The 19,148-nt window shown below is 42.0% G+C and overlaps 1 protein-coding gene across 3 annotated transcripts in view; it reads right to left on the bottom strand.

Moving 5' to 3' along the window:
* PGGHG (protein-glucosylgalactosylhydroxylysine glucosidase) overlaps positions 1 to 19,148 on the bottom strand; it is a 233,730-nt gene that overhangs the window by 9,379 nt on the left and 205,203 nt on the right. For all 3 annotated transcript variants that reach the window (XM_075837336.1, XM_075837338.1, XM_075837337.1), the window contains exon 13: positions 7,054 to 7,265. In XM_075837336.1, coding sequence (XP_075693451.1) covers positions 7,054 to 7,265 — 212 coding nt within the window. The remainder of the gene's footprint in view (positions 1 to 7,053; positions 7,266 to 19,148) is intronic.

Consider the following 19,148-nt stretch of genomic DNA (forward strand, 5'->3'; position numbering starts at 1 on the left):
GCTCTCCAGAACGTCGAGGTGAACTGAACCCCCCAATCAGATACAATATGCTGCGGCAAGCCGTGCAGGCGGAAGTTGTGTTGGATGAAAAGATTGGCAAGTTGAGGAGCAGAAGGAAGACCGGTCAGAGGAACGAAGTGGGACATCTTCGAAAATCGATCCACCACCACCCAGACAGTACTTCATCCAGCAGAGAGAGGCAGGTCAGTGATAAAGTCTATTGCTATATGCTGCCAGGGAGCATCGGGCACAGGCAATGGCTGGAGCAGGCCATGAGCGACCTTGCTAGCTGCGCACACTGAGCAGGAAGAAACAAAGTCCATAATGTCCTTGGGCAGCGTGGGACAACAGAAATGATGGGCAATCAGATCTTGGTCTTATGGGTACCCGCATGACCTGCCAGTCTAAAGGAGTGTCCCCAGCAGGGGAGTCTTCCACGATTAGCCAGGCGCACAAAAGTCCTCCCTGGAGGAATGTCCCCAACTTGCAGGTGTTTGACAGAGACAATGCAAGACGGATCAATAATGTTCTGTGGAATCTCCATGGTGTCTGTCTCAAAAGACCTGGACAAGGCATCGGCCCTCACATTTTTGTCAGCCGGGCGCTAGTGGAGCTCAAACTGGAACCAGGTAAAGAACAGCGACCACCTGGCCTGACGAGGATTCAGCCGTTGGGCTGTCTGGAGATAGGTGACATTCTTGTGGTCTGTAAAAATTAGGATGGGATGAGCTGCGCCCTCTAGTAGATGTCTCCACTCCACCAGAGCCAATTTGATGGCCAGTAACTCCCGATCCCTAATCGAGTAGTTGCGTTCTGTGGAAGAGTAGAGCTTAGAGAAATATCGACATACCATTGACTTGCCCTTGGAACCGCTCTGGAACAAGAGTGCACCAGCACCGACAGAGGAGGCGTCCACCTCCGAGAACTGTAGAGAAACATCTGAATGATGGAGGATAGAGGCTGACATGAAGGCACTCTTCAGGCTATTGAATGCGGACTTGGTGTTTATGCCCTTCTTGTTGAGGTTAGAGATAGGAGATGTCAGTGAGAAGTTTGGGATGAACGGTCTGTAAAAATTGGCAAATCCCAGAAAGCGCTGCATGGCCCTCAAGCCTTGAGGGCGTGGCCATTACAGGACGGACTTTAGCTTTTCAGGATCCATCTCGAGACCTCCATTCGAGACGATGTAGCCCAGGAAGGGTAGAGCATCTTTCTCAAACACGCACTTCAACTTAGCGTACAGACGATTCTCCCTTAACCGCAGCGAAACTTGACAGACATGTCTCTGATGAGTCATAGGATCTGGAGATCTGTCATCAAAATAGACTACTACACAAACAGAGCAGGTCACGGAAGATGTCATTAACGAACTCCTGGAAGACCCCGGGAGCATTACACAGGCCGAAGGTCATTACTAGATATTCATAGTGTCCATCACGGGTGTTAAATGCAGTCTTCCATTCGTCACCCCGGCGAATCCGGATTAGGTTGTAAGCCCCACGCAGGTCTAGTTTGGAAAAAATCTTGGCACCACGTATACGATCAAATAATTCTGAGATCAATGGGAACGGATTCTTATTTTTCACCATGATCTGGTTGAGACCCGGTAGTCGATACAGAGACGCAGAGAACCATCTTTTTTCTTGACAAAGAAGAACCCGCCTCCTGCCGGGGAGGAAGATTTCCATATGAAGCCCCTCTCCAAGTTCTCTTTAACAGAGACGGACATGGAGAGAGTCTCTGGTAAGGAGAGAGGATATACCCTACCACAGCTCGATAGAACAGTCATATGCCTGGTGTAGGGGCAGCTTCTCCGCCTCCCTCTTGCTGAAGACGTCCGAAAATGCAGCATAATGACCAGGCAATCCTGCCAATGACTGAGGCAGAGGAGGCTGAGCCAAACTAATCTGTCCCAGGCAACAGTTGTGACACTCGGGACCCCACTGGAGAACCTCTCCAGAGTTCCAAGACTGGGGCATGTAATCGGAGCCAAGGCAGGCCCAGCAGCACGGGGTTAACGGCCTTGGACAAGACAAAGAACGATAACAGCTCAGAGTGGAGAGCTCCCACTTGGAGCCTCAGCGGCTTGGTCACAGCTATAACTGGGTCTGGCAGAGGTAGTCCATTTACAAATGCAAGCGTCAACGGCCTCTCCAGAGGGGTAGTGGGTAATTGAAGAAGAGCCACCAGGTCCATACAAATGAAATTAGCAGCGGATCCAGAGTCCAGATCCACAGAGACCCGATTCGTTTTCTCGCCAGACACTATGGTCACGGGTATGGACAATTTAGATGGAAGTCCTTTTTTACCAAAGGTGGTCTCTCCTAGCAAGCCTAGGCTTTGGGACATTTGGGGACACAGACGCACAAGATGACCTCCGAGGTCACAATATAGACCTGAAGTGTGTCTGCGTTGTTTCTCCTGGGTGGATAGCTTACACTGGTCCATCCTCACAGACTCCTTAGGAGGATCGGCACCTGAGAACAGCAGAGGTTGCTGCAAGGGTGAGACCGAACTAGGAAGGCCTCCCTCCCGATGAGCTTCTTGGAGCTGTTCTCGGATCCTCATATCAATCCGTGCGGACAGAAGGATGAGGTCATCCAGGGTAGACAGTAGATCTCGACCGGCAAGTTCGTCCTTAATCTTCGGAGACAGTCCCTGCCAGAATGTAGCCACCAGGGCCTCATTGTTCCACAACAGTTCTCCCACCAGGGTGCGGCAGTGGATGGCGTACTTGCCCACAGAGGTGTCTCCTTGGCGCAAGTTTAGCAAGGAAGCCGCTGCAGATGAGACTCGTCCAGGCTCCTTAAACACCATGCGAAAAGACCGGAGGAAGCCCTGGAAGTCACGGGTCTCTGGTCCTTGTATCTCCCGGATAGGATTCGCCCATGCAAGAGCCTTGCCAGTGAGGAGAGAGAGGAGGAGAGAGATGATGAAAGCGACCCTTCCGCCATCAGATGAAAATGCCCTTGCATACAGGCTGAAGTGGATCTGGCACTGGTTCAAAAATCCACGACCGGTACCTGCGTCTCCATCATAGCTGTCAGAAAGTGGCAAAGAAAAACAGGGATCAACACTGCCAGGAGGTGTAGTAGGAGGAAAGGCAGCTTGTGCCTCCTGCCGACATGCGAGAATGTTCAAGGAGGAGTTGGTCCTGTCGAGACCGGAGGCCCAGCATATCCGCCCGCATCTCTTGTGACGTCATCTTGGTCTTGAATCGGCCAGCAGGGTCCATGGCCTGAGCGTACTGTCACGTTGGGTTCATGGACCCACTGGGTCATACCGCCTTGGCGGTATGGCAGCTGGCCAACAGGCCACAGGTAACAGTCTATAGTTCGTATAGGGTACCTGTGGCAGCTCGGACAGTAGCAAGGCAGGCTCGGCTGGGACTAGGCAGCAGGCAGACGTCAGGCGTGGTGTAGAAGGACATGCGAGGTATGCAGCGCAGCACAGCACGACTATAGCTCTTCACAGCACTTGACAAGGATAGCATGGGATACAGCATACAGGTACAAGAAACACTGGGAACTGGAAGACACTAGGAGACCATTTGCATAGACAAACTTTGGAACGAAGCTCAGGCATGGGAGGAGGGGGCTGTGCCCTTCTTATAGCCCAGGGTGCTCTGGGAGCAATCAACTCAAACTCCCACCTGCGTGTGCTTTGGCTTCTTAAATCTGGACTGAGCTCGCGAGCACACCCTAGTGGTCACTGTGGAACAGGACGGCCATATGTGCCGACATCTCTGGAGAGAAGGACGTTGACTGGAAGGAGTTCGTGGTCAGCGACCACGGACGTTACATGTACCTAGGAGAATTAATGCTGTTTTGAAGGTAAAGAGTGGTCACACCAAATATTGATTTGATTTAGATTTCTCTTCTCTTCATTCACTTAGTTTTTGTTTTTTTTTATCAATTACCAAAATACAATTAACGCTTTTATTTTTGAACGCATTCTTGCTTTGCATCATTTTTCCACAACTGCCTAAAACTACTCATACATATATATTCATGCTGGAGGTGGTTTAATCTTAAAGTATCTGCTACTCACGTTTGCAACTTTCATTCTTAGGGTCAGTTCAAATGTTGAGTAGATACTGCAGATTTTCCGCAACAGAATTTTTTTCAGAAAATTCACAGCAAATACAGTAGCAGCAGAGAGGATTAGAATAAAATCTCATCCACACACTGCGTAAATACTGAGTGGAAAAATTGCTCCGAAATTGACCTGCGGTGCAGAGTATTCCGCAGCATGTCAATTGTATTTGCGTAAATGCTGCTTATTTATTTCAGGTATTCCCCATTAAATTCAATCGGTAGCCAAATCCCTCAACAAATAGGTGTTGTTGCGTCTTTTTGTGGCAGGATCGCAGCGATCCTGCCGCAAAAACCGCCACGCAGAAAAAAAAAAAAATCAGTCTGATAATTACCCAGAAGTCTGTGTTCCTCCCTCCAGCGCGCGACGTTTCATCCCACGTGCACGCTGCAGCTAGTCACAAGCTGTAGCGCTGGTAACATGGGGTGAAATGTCATTCCCAGGAGGACGGCCTGGGTGACGTCAGAAGAATGCTTCATCCCATGTGACCACCGCTGCAGACAATCACAGGCTACTGAAAGGTCAGAGAACGCCGGCCTGCTAGCTAAGTGCTGCAGTTTTCCGCAGCGGACATTCCGGCCGAAAAACTGCACCACAGTTTGGTGCGGTTTTTCACTTGGAACTTCCTGCGGCGCACATGACGAATACGCTCCGTGCTTTTATCCGCCCCGTGTTAACTCAGCCTTCAAGGGTATTTTTATTGGGGCAGTTAAAATACAAAATTCAGAGATTATAACACTTCATCCCCTTCCCGTCAGAGAAAAGCATGACCCGCTGACCTGACGGATTCAGGTCTCGGTGCAAGATATAGCTGCTCTGTATACAGAATTGACATTTTTATATATATAAAAAAAAAAACTAAATTTAAAAATTTGTACATAGACTTTAACACGCACGGTGAACGGCAAAAAAACAAACCACAAAAAACTTAAACCACCAGAATTACTTTTTTGGGTCACCTCATCTCCCACAAAAAAGTTAAATAAGTAGTGATCAAAAACTTCCATGTACCCCAAAATTATACCATTAACCTCTACGGGATTGAGACATTTTTTGCTTTTTCATGTTTGGTTTTCACTCCCCGATTTCCAAGAGCCATAACTTTTTTATTTTTCCGTCAACAGAGTGGTTTGAGGGCTTATTTTTTGCGGGAGGAGTTGCCGTTTCTATTGGCACCATTTAAAGTAGTTTCTATTGGCACCATTCAAAGTATCATATAATGCACTGGGAAAATGAAAAAAAAAAAATATCTTTGCAGGCTGAAATTGGAAAAAAGAACGAATTCCTCCATTGTTTTTTGGGTTTCGTATTTACGGTTTTCACTGTGCAGTAAAATGGATAACAACTTTATTCTGCGGCTCAATACTATTAGGGTATGTGCACACGGCTTATTTTTGTCAGTTTATCGGGCTGTAAACGGCCGGAAAAAAAATCGGGCCCTTTTTTTACGCAACAGTTTTGAAAAACGGCCGCATAAATAAACGCCCTCAAAAAAGAAGGGCATGTCACTTCTTGAGCAGTTTTTGGAGCCGTTTTTCATTCACGATATAGAAAAAGAACAGCAAAAAACACAGCGACAGAGTGTTGATAAAAAGACGGCTGAAAATCAGGAGAGGTTTGCCCTTGAAAACAGCTCTGTATTTTACAGCCGTTTTTCGTGAACATAGCCTTACGGTGATACCAAATTTATACAGTTTTTATATTTTACTACCTTTACAAAGAAAAAAAACAAAACTATTTGTCAAAAAAAAAAAATTGTTTTGTTTCACTACATTCTGAGAGCCATAACTATTTTTTAGTCGATTGAGCGTTGTGAGGGCTTATGTTTTGGGAGACGAGCTGTGGTTTTTATTAGTACCATTTTTTGAGCTTTTTGATCACTATTTATTAAAAAAAAATTTGAGGACTGAGGTGACCAAAAAAAACTGCAATTTTGCCGGTTTTAATTTTTTATGGCGTTCAACGTGTGGGTTAAATAATGGTATATTATAATAGTTCAGAATTTTACGGAACGCAGCAATACCAAATTTTGTTTATTTTTTTATTACTTGCATTAGAGAAAAAAATGGGAAAAGGGGTATTTTTTCAAGCTTATTTTTTCACAACTAGTAACTGTATTTACATTTATTTTACACATTTATTCGTTAGATAGACGGTACAATACACTGCAATACTAATGTATTACAGTATATTGTAATTATTACAGGCTTCTGTTAAACCCTGCCTACAGAGGCAGAGTGAAGGCAGACCTAGGGGCATTCATTAAGACCCTGGCCTGCCATGACAATCATCGGCACCCTACGATCACATTGTGGGGGTGCCGATGAGATGGGACGACCCCCTCTTTTTAATGCCCCAGATGTTACCCCAGATGTTTAGGGGTTAAACGGCTAGCTTGTGAGCCCGCTCCATACATCAAGCTCCGCACCATGATGTGCTATTAGGTCGTGGTGCGCGAAGTGGTTAAAAACTGCAGCTCGTCCCGCAAATAAAAAGCCCTCATACCGCTCAATCAACGGAAAAAGTTATGGCTCTCGGAATTTGGCGATACAAAAGTAGTAATCTATTTTAAAAAAAAACAAAAAAACACTTTATAAATTTGGTATCGGTGTAATTGTATTGACCCACAGAATGAAGTTAACATGTTGTTTAAATAGCACAGTGAACGCCGTAAAAATGAAGCGCAAAAAACAATGGAGGAATCGCAGTTTTTTTTTTCATTTTCCACCCCACAAAGAATTTTATCCCGTTTACTAGTACATTATATGGTACAATAAATGGAACTATTGAAAACTGCAACACGTCCCGCAAAAATCAAGCCATCATAGGGCTATATCGATGGAAAAATAAAAAAGTTAAGGCTTTTGGAATGCGAGTAGGAAAAAATGAAAATTTGAAAATGGCTGCGGTGGAAGGGGTTAAATTTGGAGGGGAAAGCAACCATAACTAGCGACTTACCAGTATATAATGGTATACATGGTGTTAAATCATCAAATGAAATAACAAGTGTATTCTTCTGAGGCTCGAGATCTGAAGTTATCTCCACCGTTGTGAGGTCCTTGGAGAAAGTGAAATGCAATTTTTTACCTAGATAACACACTCCAGTAATGTATAATGCTGTGAAGTCATCTGTGAAAGTTGGATCAAACTGCAGACAGTTCTCTGTGATTCTAAATAACAGGCAAAAACATAAAATAATCAAACTGTACTGTATGTATATTCCCTTTAATTAAATTTTTAGAGCAAATACATAAATGTACAAATCTACAGAAGAAGCTACAACAATAGTACTTTGTATATCACATATATAATATAAGACACTATTTTATGTTATATCTGATAGTATGACTGAAATTGAAAGGTTAAAGGCAGGTAAAGGAAGTTGGTGGGGTTCAACGCCATTTCTAAGACATCTTACCTTTAAAACTCTCTCCTCACCCACATGGAAAATAATCTTTTTAGCGGAGTTCTGACTGAGAGTAAGGCTGGGTTCACACGACCTATTTTCAGACGTAATGGAGGCGTATTACGCCTCGAATTACGTCTGAAAAAACGGCTCCAATACGTCGGCAAACATCTGCCCATTGTTTTCAATGGGTTTGCCGATGTACTGTCCCGATGACCTGTCATTTTAAAATTAAAATGACAGCCTCGTCAAAAGGGACGTTTTTGGAGCTGTTTTCTCATAGACGCTATTGAAAACAGCTCCAAAAACGGCCGAAAAAACGCAGCGAAAACGGCGCGAAAAGCACCGCGAAAAACGTGCGTTGCTCAAAAAACGTCTGAAAATCAGGTGGTGTTTTCCCATGAAAACAGCTCCGTATTTTCAGACGTTTTTGGCTCAGCGTGTGAACATACCCGAACGGTTTGATCTTGTTAAAAGGGCTCTCATTTGTCGAGAGTACAAGATTTATTTAGTGGAGTTAAAGATGTTGCATGGTTTACAAGAAAGCTCCTTGTGGTTAAGATAATGAAAATAAGCAAGAGGACCAATTCCTGGGAAGGGGATACCAGCTACATTGAAATCTTTTAAGAAATGGTAGTGGCGGGTTTGTCTAGTCCTGCAGGTCATAACAGTTAGGGTATGTTCACGCGCAGAGTCAAAAACGTCTCAAAATACGGAGCCGTTTTCAAGAGAAAACAGCTCCTGATTTTCAGATGTTTTTTGTGTCACTCGCGATTTAAGCTGCGTATTTTACGGCCGTTTTTGGAGCTTTTTTCAATAGAGTCTATGGAAAACGGCTCCAAAAGCGTCCCAAGAAGTGCCCTGCACTTCTTTTTCGCGGCCGTTTTTTTACGTGTAAAAAAACGCAGCGAAAAACGCTCCGTTGTTTCCGATTCCGATTTTCGGCTGCTTCCAAATTTTAGGCAGTTTTTCAGGCGTTTACGGCCCGAAAAACGGCCATAAATAGGCCGTTTGAACATACCCTTAGAGTAATCCAAAGGTTAGGTGATCGACAAATGCTATCAAATCAGTTCGCCCTGTGTTTTCAATTGTATTTAGACGACAGCTGTCGGAGAGAAGACACACAAACACACAGTGGTTGGTCTGATTGAGTATCTAAGGACATTTCCTCAGCCCCCCTTCTTTTATTTTATAGCACAATGGGAGTATATTTTAGAGAAGTGTATTTGTTTTTACTCACCAAGCATAAAAACACTTGTAACGTTTCAACCCAAAATGGGTCTTTATCAAGCATCATGCTTGATAAAGATTTTTTTTGGGTTGAAACGTTGCAAGTTTTTTATGCTTGGTGAATAAAAACAAATACACTTCTTTACAAATCGAGAGAAGGAACTGAAGCACTCGAGAGAATCCATACTATTGGTTTCCCTTGGACCTGGGATACTTTTTACTGCGTGCACCACCCATGATTGGGGAGATGTCCTTTAAACCTACCCGGCTGTGCTGCTGCTTTCTTGAATATATAGTATATTTTAGAGAATCATTTGACACTACACCTATCGTTCAACATTAGTCAGACGTATATCACCAATCATATTAAAGAGGCTCTGTCACCACATTATAAGTGTCCTATCTCTTACATAATGTGGTAGACGCTGTAATGTAGATCACAGCAGTGGTTTTTATTTTGAAAAACGATCAATTTTGACGGAGTTATGACCTATTTGAGATTTATGCAAATGACTTTCTTAATAGAATAAGCAACTGGGCGTGTTTTTACTTTTTGACCAAGTGGGCGTTGTAAAGAAGTGTATGACGCTGACGACTACAGACCTCAGACCAGACCAGCAGGTCTCTAAACAGTAGTAAGAACTGCAGAGATAAGGTGATGTGACCTTACGTCTAAAGGTCATTTTGCATGACACAATGCATCCACAATGCTGTTTTGTCGTGGATTCGCAGTATAATCGCAGCAAAAACGCAACAAAACTGCCTCGGGCGGCTGCCCAAAATGCCCTAATGATGATCTGCCATTGAACTGTATATAGGTATATCATGAATATTTTGATATGATTATCCTGTGATTTGCTGTGCCTTCAAACGTCTGTCCATTGATTTCAATAGGAAAAACGGTGTTCTGTTTCGACAGGCCATTTTTTTAAGCGGCCGTTTGGAAAAACGGCAGCGAAAAAGAACTGCATGTTACTTCTTAGGACATTTTTGTAGCAGTTTTCATAGACTTAAAAAAAATCTGTAAAAAACGCAGCGAAAATCGCTAGTGGCTTAGAAAATCTGAAAGTCAGGAGCGGTTTTCCCTTGAAACCAGCTCCGTATTTTCAGACGTTATTTATTTTGCGTGTGCACGTACCCTAAAGAGACCTTATGAGCATGTGAGAAACTATTCCTCAGGAGTTTATACACCGAACTAGTTTCCTTGCTATAAAACTTCTACGTACAACAAGGTTAATTTGGCTTTTTAATAAAAGTACTGTAATTTCATGGCAGAAATAATCTCTGGAAGCTCTAAAGGCAATTTAGTAGGATATCAATAGCATTTTCAGTATATTAGCCTGGATAAATCTGCCTGGGTCAATCTCCATCAGGGAAGATTATAATACTGTGTTTTGTATATAAATGCATATAAGTCGGTAGGAAACTATTCAGAAAGGCCAATTTTCATGAGCTAAGTGATTACCTTAACCCCTTAAGGACGCAGCCTAGTTTTGGCCTTAAGGCTCAGAGCCCATTTTTCAAATCTGACATATTTCACTTTATGTGGTAATAACGTCGGAATGCTTAAACCTATCCAAGCGATTCTGAGACTGTTTTCTCGTGACACATTGGGCTTCATGTTCGTGGTAAAATTTGGTCGATATATTCAGTGTTTATTGGTGAAAAATTGCAAAATTTAGTGAAAATTTGGAAAAAATAGCATTTTTCAGAATTTTAATGCATCTGCTTGTAAAACAGACGGTTATACCACCCAAAATAGTTACTAGTTCACACTTCCCATATGTCTACTTTAGATTGGCATCGTTTTTTGAACATTCCTTTATTTTTCTTGGACGTTACAAGGCTTAGAACCTAAACAGCAATTTCTCATATTTTTAAGAAAATGGCAAAATCCTTTTTTTTAAGGTACCTCTTGAGTTCTGAAGAGGCTTTGAGGGGCCTATGTATTAGAAACCCTGATAAAACACCCCATTTTAAAAACTAGACCCCTCAAAGTATTCAAAACAGCATTTAGAAAGTTTTTTTAACCCTTCAGGCATTTCACAAGAATTAAAGCAAAGTGGAGGTGAAATTTGCAAATTTCATTTTTCTTGCTGAATTTCAATTTTATTAATTTTTTTTTCTGTAACACAGAAGGTTTTACCAGAGAAACACTACTAAATATGTATTGTCCAGATTCTGCAGTTTTTAGAAATGTCCCACATGTGGCTCTACTGCGCTCATGGACTAAAACACAAGCCCTAGAAGCAAAGAAGCACCTAGTGCATTTTGAGTCCTCTTTTTTATTAGAATATATTTTAGGCAGCATGCCAGGTTTGAAGAGGTGTTGAGGTGCCAAAACAGTAGGAATCCCCGAATAGTAACCCCATTTTGGAAACTACACCCCTCAAGGAATTCATTTATGGTTGTTGTTACCATTTTGACAGCACAGTTTTTTCACAGCACCTATTTGAATTGGGCTGTGAAATTAAAAAAATGTCATTTTTTCCAATAAGATGTCATTTGTGATCAAAATTTATTATTTTCACAGGGAACAAAATACTCAATTTTGTTGCCCAATTTGTCCTTAGTGCGGCAATACCCCATTTGTGGTGATAAACTGCCGTTTGGGCCCATGGGAGGGCTCAGAATGAAAGGAGCGCTATGTGTTTGTTGGAGTCCAGATTTTGCTGGATTGGTTTTCGGGTGCCATGTTGCATTTGCAGAGCCCCAGAGGTATCAAAGCAATGGAAACCCACAGAAGTGACCCCATTTTGGAAACTACACCCCGCAAGGAATTCAAATATGGTTGTTGTTACAATTTTGACCGCACAGTTTTTTCACAGCACCTATTTGAATTGGGCTGTGAAATGAAAAAAATTACATTTTTTCCAATAAGATGTCATTTTTTATCAAAATTTCTTATTTTCACAGGGAACAAAATACCCCATTTTGTTGCCCAATTTCTCCTGAGTGCAGCAATACCCCATTTGTGGCGATAAACTGCAGTTTGGGCCCATGGGAGGCCTCAGAAGTGAAGTAGCGCTGTGTGTTCTTTGGAGTGCAGATTTTGCTGGTTTGGTTTTCGGGTGCCATCTCGCATTTGCAGAGCCCCAGAGGTATCAAAGCAATGGAAACCCACTAGAACGGACCCCATTTTGGAAACTACACCCCTCAAGGAATTCATTTATGGGTGTTGTGACCATTTAGACCTCATAGTTTCTTCACAGAACTTATTTGAATTGGGCTGGGAATTAAAAAAAATAATATTTTTTCCAATAATATGTCGTTTTGGCTGAAAATTTCTTATTTTCACAAGAAATAAAATACCCCATTCTGTTGCGCAATTTGTCCTGAGTGCAGCAATACCCCATTTGTGGTGATAAACTGCCGTTTGGGCCCATGGGAGGGCTCAGAACGAAAGGACCACCATTTGGCCTACTGGGGATTTTCTCGTGCAAAGTCATGTGTGCAGAAGCCCCAGTACAGTTGAAACCCGCAAGAAGTGACCCCGTTTTAAAAACTACACCCTTAAGGCATTCATCTAGAGGTGTAGTGAGCATTTTGACCGGAGAGATACACCCCATAAACTGTAATGTGGGTTCTCCCGGGTATGGCAATACCCTCAATGTGGCTGTTATCAGCTGCTTGGGCACACAGCAGGGCTCAGAAGGGAAAGATAAGGGGGGATAAGCTGTGCGGAGTGCATCAGGGTAAGTAGAATTGGGGTAAATTATAAAACAAGGGATGTATGATAAATTTTAAAACACTCTTTCATACAGAGCTCTGGTTTTTCGGGACACGCGTTACATTGATATATTGTGTCCTCCCTTATACCCCTCTTATAGCAGACTTTGCACCTCTTTTGACTTTTTCCCTTCTTGCCAGTTTGGGGAACTTCTCCTGGAAAGTGTTGCCCTGGTACGATGCGTGTGGCCTCGCTTCCAGAAGTACTGGGTGCCCCCCCGTTCCTGGTCCCTAAAGATTAGGTTCTTGATAATCACCTCTTGAAATTCCAGGAAAGTTCCCCTCTGGCCTGTACATCGACGTAGCACGTACACATTGTACAATGCCATCTGTATGATGTGCCCGGCCAGCTTCTTATACCACACCGCATGGCGCTGTAGGGCTTCGGGACTTGATCTGACAAGTCCACCCCTCCCATGTACCTATTGTAGTACAGGATGCAGTCTGGTTTAGGGGTCTCTGTACTGGTACCTCGTACAGGTACATGGGTACTGGTGTGACATCTCTCTTGTCCTTGTACTTGACACACAATATGTTGCTGCTAGAATGTGCCCTGCGCTCACCCCTTCTTGTTTGCCATGCAGAGTCTTAGGGAGGCCTCTCAGATTTCTTCTAGCAGTGCCGCATGCCACAGGACTGGAAGCGAGGCAGTTGAAGAGTGGGACGCCGGTATAAAAATTATCCAGGTAGAGGTGGTAACCCTGGTCCAGCAGTGGGTGTACCAAATCCCACACAATTTTTGCATTAACTCCCAGTAAGGGGGGGCATTCTGGGGGCTGAGCACTGGTGTCCTTCCCTTCATATATCCTAAACCTGTATGTATACCCTGATGCACTCTCGCACAGCTCATACATCTTCACGCCATACCTTGCCTTCTTACCCGGCAGGTACTCGCGGAATTGAACCCTCCCTTTAAAATCCACCAAGGACTCATCAATAGAAATACACTTCTTGGGGGTGTATGCTTGGGAAAACCGGGCACTGAAACGGTCTAATAGGGGTCTCCGTTTATACAAACGGTCAAAACTGGGGTCATCTCGGGGTGGGCACGGCTCATTATCAGTGTAATGTAAGAAGCCAAGTATTGCCTGATTTTTTATTTTTTTTTAGGTTACAGTTCAGTTCTGAAGTTGCTTTGATGGACCTATATATTAGAAACCCCTATCAAACACCCCATTTTAGAAGAAACAGAAGAAATGATCCAGCGCTGAGTCTAGTTGTTGGTTAAAAAGGAAGCGATGTTCCCACCTTTATTGGGGTGATGTAGGTTAAAATTGTAGGGAGACGCAGTCCCAAGAAGAATGTGAGTAGGCGGTTCTGCCCTGGCCTACGCGTTTCGAGCAACTCCTGTGCTCTTAGTCATGGCAAAGAAATGTGAGGACACTTGCTACCTTGTCTGCTTGATAAGCGTGAGTAATGAGTACGCAGAAAAACAGGTGAGTAGTTAACCCTAGCTGCTGATTATCACCTCAGGTGAGATATACCCGCCGTAGGAACTGCGTGTATGGGTATAATCAAAGAGGTGTGTACCATACATAAAGAAAACCCTTTCAATTAACCTATACGTTCAGTACAAAGAATATAGTAATAATAACTGTATTTGGGCAGACTGCTCAAATTAGTAGCTGTTACATATAAGATCATGGGTTTTGTAATATATACAGCAGGCAAAGCGTCATTGTCCTCACAATCCTCACAACGTATATCACAGATGTTATAAATTCGACATACAAAATTTAAAAACAGCATATCTTATTGGTCTAGCTTGGTTCCAAGTATTACATCCTTGAACTAGTATATAAGGTGTTTAAAATATACAGTATAAGCATCCAAATAAATCAAAAATATAATTAAAAGAAAAACGGGAATATAGTTCCCGGTATAATAAAATATGAGTTGATTTCCACATATATATATAGAAATATATGTGGAAATCAACTCATATTTTATTATACCGGGAACTATATTCCCGTTTTTCTTTTAATTATATTTTCGATTTATTTGGATGCTTATACTGTATATTTTAAACACCTTATATACTAGTTCAAGGATGTAATACTTGGAACCAAGCTAGACCAATAATATATGCTGTTTTTAAACTTTGTATGTCGAATTTATAACATCTGTGATATACGTTGTGAGGATTGTGAGGACAATGTCGCTTTGCCTGCTGTATATATTACAAAACCCATGATATTATATGTAACAGCTACTAATTTGAGCAGTCTGCCCAAATACAGTTATTATTACTATATTCTTTGTACTGAACGTATAGGTTCATTGAAAGGGTTTTCTTTATGTATGGTACACACCTCTTTGATTATACCCATACACGCAGTTCCTACGGCGGGTATATCTCACCTGAGGTGATAATCAGCAGCTAGGGTTAACTACTCACCTGTTTTTCTGCGTACTCATTACTCACGCTTATCAAGCAGACAAGGTAGCAAGTGTCCTCACATTTCTTTGCCATGACTAAGAGCACAGGAGTTGCTCGAAACGCGTAGGCCAGGGCAGAACCGCCTACTCACATTCCACTTGGGACTGCGTCTCCCTACAATTTTAACCTACATCACCCCAATAAAGGTGGGAACATCGCTTCCTTTTTAACCAACAACTAGACTCAGCGCTGGATCATTTCTTCTGTTTCTTCCAATACATACCGCCAGCCGTAGCGGGGATCCGAGCGGAGAGTCTGGAGACGCACTAAACTGGTGAGCTGGAGGTTTCCTCCCTTTACTATTTCACCCCATTTTAGAAACTAGACCCCTCAAAGTATTCACAACAGCATTTAGAAAGTTTATGAACCCTTTAGGTGTTTCACAGGAATTTAGAGCAAAGTAGAGGTGAAATTAAAAAAAATTTTGTCAGAAAATCCTCTTTATACCATTTTTTTTATAACACAAAAGGTTTTACCAGAGAAACGCAACTTAATACTTATTGCCCAGATTCTGCAGTTTTGAGAAATATCCCACATGTGGCCCTAGTACGGTAATGGACTGAAGCACCGGCCTCCGAAGCAAAGGAGCGCCTAGTGGATTTTGAGGCATCCTTTTTATTAGGCACCATGTCCGGTTTGAAGAGGTCTTGTGGTGCCAAAACAGTGGAAACCCCCCAAAAGTGACCCCATTTTGAAAACTAGACCCCTTGAGGAATCCATTGTAGTTTTCTTGGGGTGCATGCGGCTTTTTGATCAGTTTTTATTCTATTTTTAGGTGGCGTGGTGACTAAAAAACAGCAATCCTACTATTGTTTTTTTAATCTATTATTTTTACAGCGTGCACCGTGCGCTATAAATGACACATTCACTTTATTCTGCGTGGCGATACGATTACGGCGATACCAGATGTTTATAGTTTTTTTTAATGTCTTATGGCGTTTGCACAATAAATTACGTTTTGTAAACAATCATTCACTTTTTGTGTTACCTTATTCTAAGAGCCAGAACGGTTTTATTTTTCCATCAATAAAGCCGTGCGAGGACTTATTTTTTGCGTAACGAACTGTAGTTTCCATCAGTACCATTTTTAGGGACATGCGACTTTTTGATCTCTTTTTATTCCATTTTTTGGGAGGTGAAGTGACCAAACAATTGTTATTGTGGTACGGTTTATTATTATTTTCTTTTACGGCGTTCACCGCGCGGGATAAATAACGAAATAATTTTGTAGTTTAGGCCGTTACGGACGCGGCGATACCAATTATGTATAGTTTATTTGTTTATATATTTTTATTAATAATAAAGGACTGATAAGGGAAAAGGGGGGATTTTAACTTTTAATACTTTTAAAACTTTTATTTTCTTATTTTTACACATCTTTTTTTTAACTTTATTACTTTGTCCCATTAGGGGACTTGAGGGCAGGAGGCCCTGATCGCTATTCTAATACACTGCACTACATGCGTAGTGCAGTGTATTAGAACTGTCAGCTACTCACTGACAGCAAGCATAGTGGGTCCTGACGTTGTCAGGACCCACTAGGCTTCCGTCGATGGCAGAGCCGGACGCCATTGTTTGGTGTCCGGTTGCCATAGCCACCATCGCCAGCCGCTATCGCGTAGCAGGCTGGCGATTGTAGCTTAACCCCTAAAAAGCTGTGATCACTATTGAACACGGCTTTTAAGGGGTTAATCAGCGGGGACACAGCGATCGGTCCCCGCTGTAGGAGCTGTGACAGCTGCTGTACGAGACAGCAGCTGTCACAGCTCCTGCATGTGTCGGGAGGACGGCCGAAATGGCCGTTATCCCCGCGACGTAATAATCCGTCGCTGAGCTCTAACGATACAGTTAGCGCGACGGATAATTACGTCGCTGAGCGCGAAGGGGTTAAGGGCATAAACTGGGACAATGTCCACAAATATAAAAATACACAAACTAAATGGGACATTTTTAACCACTTCCCTCTTTGGCCACTTTTGACCTTCGTGATGGAGACTCATTTTTCAAATCGGACAGGTTTCACTTTATGTGGTAATAACTTAGGAATGCTTTTACCTATCCAAGCAATTTTGAGTTTGTTTCTCGTGACACATTGGACTTTAGGATACTGGCAAAAATTGCTCGATACATTCAGTATTTAATTGTGAAAAACACCAAAATTTCGCAAAAAATTGCAAAAATTAAACATTTTCGAAATTGAAATACAGCTGCTTGTAAGACAGGCAGTTATAACACACAAAATTGTTGATAATTAACATCTCCCATATGTCTACTTTATATTTGCATTGTTCTTTGAACATCCTTTTATTTTTCTAGGACTTTACAAGGCTTAGAACATTAGCAGCAATTTCTCACATTTTCAAGAAAATTTCAAAAGGCTATTTTTGCAGGGGCCGGTTCAGTTGTGAAGTGGCTTTGAGGGCCTTATATATTATAAAGTCCCCGTAAATCAGAAGCAGATTTTTCCAATTGGACATGTGTCACTTTATGTGGTAATAACTTCGGAATGCTGTTACCTAACCAAGTGATTCTGAGATTGTTTTCTCATAATGTACTTTAGGTTAGTGAAAACATTTGGGCGATAAATTCAATATTTATTTGTAAAAAACACCAAGATTTGGAGAAAATTTTTCTAAATTTAAATGTATCTGCTTGTAAAACAGATAGTAATGCCACACAAAATAGTTACTAGTTTACATTTCCCACGTGTACTTGATGTTTGCATCGTTTTTCGAATATTCTTTTATTTTTCTAGGACGTTACAAGGCTTAGAACTTTAGCAGCAATTTCTCATATTTTCAAGAAAATTTCAAAAGGCTATTTTTTCAGGGACCAGTTCAATTCTGAAGTGGCTTTGAGGGCCTTATATATTATAAAGTCCCCGTAAATCATCCAATTTTGAAAAACTGCATCCCTCAAACTATTCAAAACAGCATTCAGAAAGTGTTTTAACCCTTTGGGTATGTTCACACGCTTAGCAAAAAACGTCTGAAAATACGGAGCTGTATTCAAGCGAAAACCGCTGCTGACTTTAAGACGTTTTTGTTAGCAACCCGCGTTTTTCGCGGCGTATGTTACGGCAGTTTTTGGAGCGTTTTTTCAATGGAGTCAATGAAAAATGGCTCCAAAATCGTCCCAAGAAATTACCTGCACTTCTTTTTACGCGGCATCATTTTACACGCCGTATTTTGACGCGTAAAATTACGCCTCGTGGGAACAGAACACCGAAAATCCCATTGCAAGTAGTGGGCAGATGTTTGGAGGCGTAATGGTGCCGCTTTTTCAGGAGTAAACGGCCCAGATTACGTCTGAAACACAGGAATTAAAGCAAAGTAGAGGTGAAACCTACAAATTTCATTTTTTTTTTACCAAAATTAATTTGTGATACATTTTTTTCTGTACCACAGAAGGTTTTACCCGAGAAATGCAACTCAATATTTATTGCCCAGATTCTGTAAGTTTTTATAAATATCCCACATGTGGCCCGAGTGTGCTAATGGACTGAAACACAGGCCTCAGAAGCAAAGGAGCACCTAGTGGATTTTGGAGCCTCCTTTTTTTAGAATATATTTTAGGTACCATGTCAGGTTTGAAGAGGTCTTGGTGTTGAAAAACAGTAAAGACCCCCCAAAAGTGACCTCATTTTGGAAACTACACCCCTCAATGAATTTATCTACGGGGATAGTTAGCATTTTGAACCCATAGTTTTTGTGCTAAATTTATTTGAATTAGTATGGGAAGATGAAAATCGACTTTTTTTTTCCCCTGAAAAAAACGTAATTTTTTACAAGGAATAAAAGAGAAAAAACACCCCAACATATGTAAAGCAATTTCTCTTGATTATAGTAATACCCCATATGTGGTAATAAACTGCTGTTTGGACCCACAGCAGGGCTCAGAATAGAAGGAGCGCCATTTGGATTTTGAATTTCTGATTTTGCAGGAATTGTTTTCAGTGCCGTGTCACATTTGCAATGAACAGGAGGGACCAAAACAGTGGAAACCTCCTCCAAAAGTAACCCCATTTTGTAAACTACACCCCTCAAGGAATTTTTCTAGGGGTAAAGTTAGCATTTTGACTCCACAGTTGTTTTGCTGAATTCATTGGAATTAGTCTGTAAAGGTAAAAATCTACTTTTTTTTCTGAAAAAAATTGTCATTTTTAATTTTTACATGGAATAAAAGGAGAAAAAGCACCCCAACATTTGTAAAACAATTTCTCCAAATTACGTAAAAACACCATATGTG

The sequence above is a fragment of the Rhinoderma darwinii genome, chromosome 9 (assembly GCF_050947455.1).
Source record: "Rhinoderma darwinii isolate aRhiDar2 chromosome 9, aRhiDar2.hap1, whole genome shotgun sequence".
NCBI classification, from domain to species: Eukaryota; Metazoa; Chordata; class Amphibia; order Anura; family Rhinodermatidae; genus Rhinoderma; species Rhinoderma darwinii.